This window comes from Bombyx mori, chromosome 16, assembly GCF_030269925.1.
Source record: "Bombyx mori chromosome 16, ASM3026992v2".
Lineage (NCBI taxonomy): Eukaryota > Metazoa > Arthropoda > Insecta > Lepidoptera > Bombycidae > Bombyx > Bombyx mori.
In genome coordinates this window covers 8,104,409-8,115,879 of record NC_085122.1, presented here as the reverse complement: position 1 = coordinate 8,115,879, position 11,471 = coordinate 8,104,409, and the positions used below count along the sequence as shown (strand labels likewise).

Genomic DNA, 11,471 nt, shown 5'->3' with positions numbered 1-11,471 from the left:
CAATAATCAATTTTGATAGCTTTGTTTTCAGTTAAAACTTGAAAAGAATGGCTTACTTAGGAAAACAATATAAATATGTTAGAAGTGAGAATTTCGAAGAGTTTGTTAACTCTTGCGGTAAGGTTTATTACATATTAAGACGTATATTACCTAGTCAGGTCATAAATTCTGTCACATGTTTAATGTAAAATAATTGAAACAAGTTTATTCATTATGTAACCATTCATATACCAAAATGAACTTAACAAAACATAGATTCCTATGACACTAAAGTTTATTCAAAATGACCTCCGTGATTTTAAATACAGGCCTTCAATCTGCGCGGCCAGTCGTCTATCGCAGCACGAACGAGGTCCATGTCAATATCGACGGCTGCCTTAATCAAGGATGTCTTGAGTGACTCCATATTGGGATGAGGCTTTGAGCACGCCTTTTCCTCCAAGTGTTGTAAAAAAATTTTCATCCGAAAAAAGAATTTCCCGATATTTTTTTCCCGCGTACCGCTTCAACAAAGCGCGGCATCTTTTCAGTCTCAGGTCCATTAGACGAACATTCAAACGATGTCTTGTTTTTCTTCGATATGCCCGAAGCCCTAACTCTTCATTTAACACCCTTTTCACCGTGGTTCTGCTTAACCCCATCTGAAGGGCCAACAGTTTCTGCTTACGTTTGGGATTTCTTTGAATTCGCGCCTTCACAGCTTTTATCACTGCTGGAGTCCTAACAGACCGAGGGCGACCACTTTTTGACCTGTCATCTACACTAGAGTCTTCATTGTATCGTTTGATGGTACGATAAACGAATCTTTTGGTTGTATTCAAATTTTTCAGTATGTTAAAAATTTTAATTGGCGCGTAACCGCAACGATGCAACGCAATAACTGCAACACGGTCTTCTTTAAGCGTCCACTCCATATTTAAAAATGAGTAAAATTCTAAATGTATACTATTTTTATTTTCATGAACAATTCGAAATTCGAATTCAATAAACTTTTTTGTGCCCAGCATTCTAAAAGAAAAGTTTTTACTGTGTGACAATACTTATGACCTGACTAGGTATATGTATTTAGGTATATTATGTCTTTTATTTTTCTTCATTATTTCAAAATATGTATGTTTACAGGTTCGATTTGTTTTATTAGATCATCCTGAATATTGTTAATTATTGTACACCACAAATATACATTTTTTTAAAGGTGGGGAATCCGTTAATAGTCGAGGGAGGTACGGCAAACATATCTGCTGTATCTTTTTAAAGGCTGCAATACATGTTGGCCGAGTATCGCCGAGTGAACGCCAATAATAACGTATAGACCAGAGATTCCCAAACTTATTTTGTCTACTGCCCACTTTGGGATAAATTATTTTGTAGCGCCCCCATTTTTTCATCTACTTAAAAACCACTACAGCGAGAGCTCTGGCGGTGTCTAAGAGTCCTCCTAGATGAAATTACATCCCAATCGCCTCCCAAGCCTCTACCCAACGCCCCCGTTTTTTTTGGGTCTCTTACCGCCCCCCTTTAGCGCCCACAAGGGGGCGTTATCGCCAACTTTGGGAAAGGCTGGTATAGGCAGTATACTTGCATTGTCTTGCCATTGCTCGGTGTCGCTTGCCTAGTTACCCGAGTAAAGTCAAGCGCCAACGTGATAGAGCTCATTTGGCGTACCTAGCTTGTCACAGCTTGCGGTCGCTCGCAACCACTTGCTGCACTTCGGAGCGCTGTCGGTTTTTCTGCACAAATCAAAGGCGCTCACGAGCACTCGACCAATACTACTGTCCACATGTTTCTCAGCGCGCTATTACGTGGTTGACGTCGGTAGAGTGTACGCGTACAAAATGTCACTCTCAACTGACAGAGTCCAACCGGTCATCGTTCTCGTCGAACGCTTGCAATGAAGGGCTTGACGTGTAAATTAACCAACAGATACAGCCCACTGAGTTTCTCGCCCGATCTTCTCAGTGCGTCGCGTTTCCGATCCGGTGGTATATTCTGCGAAGCACTGCTCTTGATAGGGTCAGTGTTAGCAACACTTCGGTTTGAGCCCCGTGATCTCACCTACACACGTTAGGGTGAAACTGAAATAGCCTCTCAAGGCTATCAGCATAGGTAGGAAAAAAAACGCAATTTGGCGTTTTATGTCGATTTTATCATCCTTCAAACATCAGAATTATGGATACAACGCTCTGAAGAGAGTCTCTGAGAGGTATTCTCTAGGAATTTCTCTCTGTCTCTCCCTATAATCTAATGCAAAAGTAGAGCTACCAATTCGTGGTACAGAACGAGAGAGGATCTTCACAGACATTCATTTTGGAACAAAAATATCGCATGAACGACTTTCTCGAGGGCTATGTACTCTCAAAATAAATAGCGTAGCAAGCAATCTCATTAATTTTGCTAAAGGCGGCAGCACATTGCAATATAGGTATTACAATATTTTTTGCGCGCAAACGTTTTTCATGACGTTTAATATTGACAGGACTTTCTGAAGAGCAGGCAAAGGGCTACATAAATTTCAAGCCATGTCAGAAATTAATGAAAGACGGCGACAGATACGTTTACACGACTACATCAGATCAATGGAATAGGGAGTTGGTTTTCAAGTCTGGCGTTGAATTCGACGAAAGAATCGGTGATTTTGATGTAAGTGGATTTTAACTGAAAATTGAGCCTATCTTTGATTATATATTGCACATACGGTGCAATAACGTCACTTAAGCAAATTATGTAATTTTTCAGGAGAAGCGTTGGAAAATTCAACATCTTATTATATAATTCTTAAATAGTTCTGTTAGGCTATAGAAATAAAATTAACTACAAACTTCATCAGTAACAGCAAACATCTCTCTCTTCTCACTAATAACTATTAAAAAATGTATATTCTCATACTCACTTCAGTGTTAACAAAAATTGCATAAGTGACTTTATAGCACCGTGTGTGCGATATGTATGTATATGATATAAGTATTTAATCAAATCAATAAGTAACACTGGTGGTAGGGCTACTTGTGAGCACTCATGGGTAGGTACCACCATTCTACCTATTTCCAACAAATGTGGTAGGTAATGCGTTTCGGTTACTTGTTTGAAGTGTGGGGCAGACGCAGGGACGTCTTAAACTAGGATGGGGCCCTTGGGCACACAAGAATTTGAGGCCCTTTTGGAAAGTAAAAAAAGCGAATTATAATAACATTTTTTTACTGATTATGACCATTTATTATAGGTAATCAAATACAGTATGATATAATATGTAATTAATGATATTAGAATGCTGCTGGCTTTTTGGTTACGATTTTGATAACGGTTTCTTTCGGGATTTCTGTTGAGCAAAATCTTCTATTATAGGCATAGTATATGCCGTGTGCCCTTATGGTAAAGACGGTATTGGGCAGACGTTATACTGTAAAAACCACTGAGACTTAGAACTGATATCTCAAAACGGATGACGGTAACCACATAGCACCAGGTAGGCCGTGAGCGCGTTCGTTAATCTGGCAATAAAAAAAGTTGTACCTGAATAACAAAAGATAACGGTAGTTTAATCATCTTCATCACGCATTAATAGTTCATCTAAGCCCTACAAATTTTGTGAAATTGAAATTAAAGACTAAACTGTAGGTAAACTGTTGTAAGAGTTTTCATTACAACAGCACTAATTGTCATCACGTTCGTCGCGAAGTCGTGCTTCAAGTTTTTCATCTGTTCGGCAGAATAGGGTTATTATTATATGTATTAATTTTGATCTTGTCACTAGTAATTTATAATTAAATTTGAAATGGGCGCCTTTATATTCAAAATATTCAGGGCATTCAATCCGTGTCTCTCTAGACACGTTACACACTTGTAAGCTTAATTCCTGCTATGCAGCTATCAGATGCTGGGACCTGCTGTCACCGAGAAAAATAAGAATACTGTCCGGTGACACAGAAAGAAATCCGTGCATGACCCGTGAAGATTATTGTACACAATTAGGGCTATTTATCAATCAAAAAAAATCATAGGACTTCGGAAATTTATACCTAGTGCTTAAAATTTTTTAACAAATCCTCTATCCGATTTTATCTCCGTTTTTAAGTCACTTAATATGACTCGCACATTTTATACCCGGACTTTGAACTTTGAAACTAAGTGCACATTATTATCTATCGGAAGGATAAGATAAAACAGTCGTTTAAACTTACTGGATATGTGCAAATTTTATCTGGTATATTAAGCAATATCCGAGATATGAATCGTCGAAAATTGTCATAATTGGAACATCATATGTACATGTACTTACGTAATACTTTTATTGGAAATTATTATTCTAACTAGATGATGACCGAGCTTTGCTCGTTTTTTTTTTGCTAACGCCATCTTGTTGTGTCTTTAAAACGGTTAGTTACCCTCAATTAAGAAAAATAGTATTATTATTCGCCAATAGATGTCGGGAAGAGTTTATTTTTGAAAACACGAATAAAACTTTTTTTTTTAAATAAATCGTAGCTAGGTATACTAAATTTCATGAAAATCATTGGAGCCGTTTCCGAGATTCAGATTATATACATATTAATATACAAGAATTGCTCGTTTAAAGGTCTAAGATACATAAAATATATTGTTTTAACAAACGTGACATAACTGGTGCTACATCGAATATTTTTCCAGATCGAACTTGTGATTTATTGAGCTTTAGATACTGTAACCTTTAAATAAATTCAATACTGAACCCCGGTCAAAATGTCAACATTAATAATCCATATTTCCCGAAAGGTTTTAGAAATTTTCCTCAGAGTTAAGGCGCCATGATAAAAGGGTGTGAACCCTCAACCCTGTGGCGTTTTTAAAAGGTTTATTAAACTAAATTTAATTCAACCTCTTCGGAGACTCGTCCAATAGAGCTGTCGACACAAGACAGGGTACAAGATTCGGTTGTCTCTCCTGAACCACACCCAGAGAGAGACGCCAATGGCCGCTATATTACACATTCCCTGCTGTCACCCGCATAGCCATGCATGCCCTCTATGCATAGCATATGATGTATATACAATCGAAAGGCGTGATTGAGAGCACCAAGCCATGTGGAAAGCAGCTGCCGACAACGACGACTGTAATGCTCGGCCCATCCAAAAAGCTAGCGTTCCACTTGCAGAGTGTCTTCCGATTTAATCTAGCCTTTTGTGATATTATTACAGACTTGTCGTATTACTTCTTTACTGTATCCGTGGTTAGGGACGAGTAAGGCGTTTTCAATCAAAGCTTTTAAGTTATCTTAATTATTATTATTCCTCACTGTAATGTGAACGTGGCCATTAAATTTAACACATAATTTAACTTAGAACTTGACAAAATAAAAAAAATATGATGATAATTCAACAATATTAAAATTTAGGATATTTCAACGATAATTTATACGACAATTTTTCTGGTTTCAGAGTAAAACAGTAATTACTGTGGACGGCAATGTGATGACTCAAGTCCAAAAGTTTGATGACGGCAAAGTGATCACATTCAAGAGGGAATTCAATGGCAATGATCTTGTTGTGGTGAGTTTTTATTTTATTTTGTGTTCCTGTTCTTGTCTAGTAATATATATATATAATCTGAATCTCAGAAACGGCTCCAATGATTTTCATAAAATTTAGTATACAGGGGATTTCGGGGGCGATAAATCGTTCTAGCTATGATTTATTTTCAGAAAATGTTGTTTTATTCGTGTTTTCAATAATCAACTCTTCCCGATATCTATTGGCGAATAATAATACTATTTTTCATAATTGAGGGCAACTAACCGCTTTAAAGACACAACAAGATGGCGTTATCAACAAAAAAATAGTCTAGTATTATTTATATTTCATTCGATCATCGATTGATAGCTTATTTTTGTGATTGACCCGAACTGGACATGCATATTAACAGATTACTGAGCTACAATTTCTCTAGTTATACTCTTCTGCATCTGATTCTGCTTTATCAAGTACCATCTGTTTCTGCCGTAGTCACGCGTTCTGGTTTGCAGGGTGGGAGAACCATTTTAATAGGTATTCAATTGAGATTTTATTCCTAGGTCTTTCGGTAGGAACATTCGCGTTCCTGTAGACCCCGGTAGCACTTTAACATGAGCTTGCCCAGGAGTTTCCTTACGATAGTAAATTGAAAACTTTAATTTCTTTGGCTGCATATTATTATGAGTCGGATAAAAAATACGATTGACTTTTAAATGAAACCGGAAATATATATACATATATTTTAATATGCGTTTCAATTTTTCAGACAATAACGAACTCTTCTTGGGACGGTGTCGCGAAGAGATTCTACAAAGTGTAATATTTTTATTTAACATTAATTTTCCTTAAAATCTGTCAATAAGTTTTAATTTACAATAAAAAACTTCTGTTAAGTTTACACTAAATTTATTTTCTCGCGTATTTTATATCAATTATGTGATTAAGCCTGCTTTCCTTTCTTCCATTCCTGATTATAACCACGCCAGCTACCTCATTATCATTGAATTACAATTTGATAAATATCGGTGGCATAAAAATATCTGTATTCGGATAACATAAAAATGCATCGCATCTCCGTGTAAGGCAATCGCAAAGCGTGAAAGAGGTTATGCAAAAGAAGGGTGAGTGCAGCGATGACGTATGACATAGCAGGACAAGGCCAAGATTTCCGTTCGTGGATGCCCAAAGATAAATGCCTTTCAAAACCTCGCAAATAATTAAATGACAATAAAAAAAGTCTAAATTAAAACTATAAAGTATTTAAAAAGGTAATTTCAATTTGTTTTAAATTCATTTCATGTTTAGTAAGTAAGTATAAAACTGACTTAACAAGTGGATTTCTTCGGACACGTTTCGCGACGAGATTGCCTGTTCATAGAACGCCTCGTTGTCCAGGGAAGGATTGACGGTACAAGCCGCACGGGAGGTCACAAATGCGGTGGACCGACCAAATTAAAACGGCAATGGGAGGTCCCGTGAGTGCAGTAGTGGCCTCGAGCAGAGAGATGGCGGAACATCGTGAGACGCATCAAGTCTGCCCCTTCCAACACTAAATGACGATCACGACCACTTTCTCAAGAGTGACACGATTGAGAAGAAGAAAAACTATTTAAACTATTTAAATATATGCATTTAATGTATAACTTATGATTCATTGAGATATTAAATGTATGTAAAAACAAAATGTATAGCTCGGTTACAATATCTGTGGACCTCGCTGGAATGTGAAGCCCCTCCCGTTTCCCTTTTGCCAGGTTCAGAGAGAATGTAAGTGGGTTGTAGTTTAAACGAAACACGATTGAGAAGAGAAAATAATACAATAGTTTTAAACTGCAACTTTTATGTATTTCTATATATTTTCTGTAAATACAAATCACAAAAAACACACATTGGATCAATATTGTACAGCTCGGATCTCGCTGTAGCATTACAAGCTTTACATACTAAATATTCATCACTATTTATTTGTGTAAATGTTAAAGAGCAAAACATATTCAAATGCCCTTCTTTACACGAAAATCTATTCAATTGTTCATCGCAGCATTGACATATTAAAATTTCACTTTCCGTCACAAACCTGATTAAGTCCAGATGTAAAACACTTTGAACTTTCCGTTCATTTCTCTCACAATAATCTTCTATAAACATCTTGCATCCATTGAAACATTCAATTTGAAACTCTGTATGACCATTCTCATTTAGAATTTCATACAAATTGTTAATAGTTTTGGTTGCATGATTTAATAATATAAAATCTTTCACTTTTTCTATAGATGTCTCAGGAAGTGGTGGTTCCATACTGATATTCATTATGCTTTTTAATTTATTATGTAAAATCAAACATATTAAATACAATTTCATTTTGTAAACATCTGTATGTCCATCTTGATATAGCTTATCATAATCAGCTGACGGCAATTCTTTTAATTTCATAGTTCTATACCTCAGCAAATTTAAGCAATCCCGATAATTCAGTAAGCTCTTTGTTGGGTTGTCCAGGAGAACTGAAAACACGTTGTCCATTGTATTTTCAGTTGTCATAAAGCATGTCTCTATACGGTTCCTCAATTTTCTATACCAAATTTGTCGGTTGAACATGATCATTGCACAAATAATTTTGTTCGGTGAGAAAACAGCACCGAGCATTTCGTATGATGTTCCCAAGTCTTTTTCTTTGACTTCTTGCTTAGTAATAACTACATCCAATTTTGTGTCCATTAAATAAACATCAATTTTAAATATTTCACAATTAGACGTTGAGATGTAGAATGCATCAAGTGTGTTTGTTATGTTTTTTATTCTGTAGTCATTGACGTTTTTGACATATTGGACTAAAATTCTGAGACTTTTATCCAGAACTTGTACAATCAAATGTCTGTGTTTAGAGTAAATTAGTACATATTTATTGTCTATTGTAAAGTAATTTAAATTATGGGCTATCATTTTGTCTTTATGTGGCCACAAATTATTTTCATTTTTATGAATTATACAATTGTTTTCAAATGAGCATTCAAATCCTATTATTTCACCAGTCACATCAGGGCATATCAACCAAAATTCAGTATTTGTTTTAGGGACCCACAATATAGAATTTATTTCAAAACATTCACATTTTGTTTCACCAATCAAAGAGGCTTTAACATCTAAGTCTATGTTTTGAATGCACCAGAAGTATAAGGAGCCATCTTTTTGAGCAGTAACGAAAAAACATGTTCGATTCAGATTAAGGACAGGAGCCCAAGACATTGCACATATAGATACTTTGAATGCCTCTTGTTTTAAGCTTTGTGGGCTCATAGATGCTTGTATTTTAAGAGAATGACTCAAATACGGCGAAAGATTGAACACATTGACCCATCTATTTTCTTTGGGAGCAATAATATCAACCTGGCCTACATTGTTTAAGATAGCTAAAGCAGATTCGTTATTTTGTATGAAACCAACTGGAGACCAGGAAAAATGGCTTATGTTCACCAAATCGTCTAGCATCGTTGGGTTATGTGCCCACATCGCCGGTTCCAAAAGCATGTCTGTATACAACATATTTGGAGTGTACCTATCAAACACTTGACCAGAGAACAGCTTTTCAGCAGGACTCGTCTTTGTAGTTGGTACATGAATTTCTGAACAGTCAATATTTTTGTCGATACATTCTAAATTAAGTGAGAATTCATACATTTGTATTCCTTTATCATGACGAACGGCTAGCACGTTTTTTTGCCACGATATCGTCGATTCCTCTATTTTATTAATTGTTATTGAGCGTCTATGAATTTCAAAAAGTATATTTTGATTCATTTTTTATGTTTTTCATAACTATCTTTCGAAAATAGACAAAAAGGACAATAGTTTTTTTAACATGAAATCACTAAAGTATGTTTGAAATTATCAATGAAGTAGGAAACCTAGAAATTATGAAGACGATAAATGTCACACAATGACATATTTGCAATGTCAAGTGTCAATTTATCAAGCAAAAGAAACAAAGCTTAAACAGCTAAAGAAACTCAAAAAAAACTGAAGCCATGTCTGTTTTAAAATCTGGAAAGTGAAATGGAACAAATTAAAAAGAATTATCAATAAAGGAAATTAAATGGGGGAATAATGAATATTGGGGGAGATATAATTAATTTATCTCTTAATTAATGACGAGAGCTCAATCAACTCTTGAATTGAAGGTTCTTGAGTTCAATTTAGTCTCAAGAACCCGTAAATCGACGTCCAGCGATTTTGTTTTGTTTGCATATATCATATTTATGCACTTTCACAGATGCCAATATGGTCAATAAGCCAACATTTCTTTTTATTCGTTGGTCATTGCACGCTCAATGTGGGAAAAATACTAGAATAACTAAATATGTAGAATAAATAACGTCATCCCTCACCTATTCCACTAGTTTTTATAATTAATTGTTAATTTTATGAATACATATTACCTATGGGTAGCTATACTTGTAAAAAAGGTTGAGTAATAATTATGCTCAAATATAAAATGGGCAATAAATTTTAATAGAAACATGAATAATTGAGGACATCATACAGACATCGTTTCCTCAAATAAAACTTTAAATAATAGGCTATCAAATTTTAACTATATTATCTAAACATAAAAACACTTTAAGACAATGCCTAAACTATGTTCTAAATTAACGAATGACTTTTGACCATCATTGTCAACGACAAATAATAAAGTTCGTCCAATGATTAATTTGTTTTCTCTACATATCTAATTTGTATATAATCATGACTATTTTGTTTTTCATAAAAAAAAACTTAATCTTATTGTTTTAACTAAAATAGAAAACCGGCTTACAAATTATTGTGTTGTATATACAATGTTTGCCTTTGATAAAATAATTATTTTCACTAAATATTAGCATCAGAAATTTAAAACGCAGCATACATACCGTAAAATGGGGCGATTAGGGACAAATTCCAACTTTATGAGCAATTTTAAGGTAGTTGTTGATGTATATAATGCTATATAAGGATCAAAATGATTGAGTCTTGGGGGCATCTTTGTTGTCTAATTTAAAATTATGCAACTAGCATTCCAGTTTAAGCAAAAAATGCAAAAATAGGTGTAATCCCTATTTACCCGAAAATTGCGGTTAATTGGGACGAAATGAGAAATTGGCTAGGGTTGGTACTACTTTTATTTTTATATATAGTTTTAATTTATTTATTTATTTAGTTGCACCAACAAAGTGATCATCAATAAAAAAAATTGAAAAACTGACAAAAGTACATGGCAGACATCACCTCAATTATAGGTGCAATCGACAGTGCTGATATTTCTATCTGGGTTAAGAGATTAGGTGTGTCGGTTATTCCATGGATTAATCAGATGAATACCCCTACTCTGAACAAATATTAAATATTTTATTATGTATTACTTAGACATTTTTGTCCACCTTGAGATTTCATTGATCTTGTTACATGTCTCTGCAAAATCGACTTACTTATATTAAATTGCTTATCTATTTCAACTAAAGACTTATTCCCAATTTCGCTTCGAATAAACCAGATTTGTACCAACAAATTTAAAAAATATTGTTATAACTACATAGACAACCCTACAAACCTGTACCTATTTATACTTAGGTCGTTTCCATTTCACGTATTCTCATCCCAATTGACCTCTTTTTCGTTGTTATTTGTACCTAAGACGTCCCCAATATCCCCAAAAACAACAGATTTGTACATGTATTTTTATTTAATCAAATACATTAAAACCAATAACAACTGAGACTTACCTTTAATATATATGCTGGTTCAAACACTAAATAACGTTTATAAATCATAGTCGTTATTATTATCAAATAAATCAAAGAGAGCAAAGTTTCTAGCACTAAAATAATTACCACCACAGAAAGTTAATTTGAAACGCGATTTTTTATAAGTTAGCAGCTATTATCATGCATGTTCAGAGTTGTTTTGTGAACTTTCAACATTCTACTATTAAACTACAAAAAATGGAAGATTTTG

General features: G+C 34.6%; 1 protein-coding gene across 1 annotated transcript; it reads left to right on the top strand.

Annotated features, from left to right (window-relative positions):
* LOC101744035 (fatty acid-binding protein 1) lies at positions 1 to 6,388 on the top strand. The gene is made up of 4 exons (XM_004928798.5): positions 1 to 117; positions 2,477 to 2,640; positions 5,412 to 5,522; positions 6,250 to 6,388. The coding sequence occupies exons 1-4, from the start codon at positions 48 to 50 to the stop codon at positions 6,301 to 6,303; spliced, it is 399 nt and encodes a 132-aa protein (XP_004928855.1). The 5' UTR covers positions 1 to 47; the 3' UTR covers positions 6,304 to 6,388.
* The last annotated feature ends 5,083 nt before the right edge of the window (positions 6,389 to 11,471 follow it).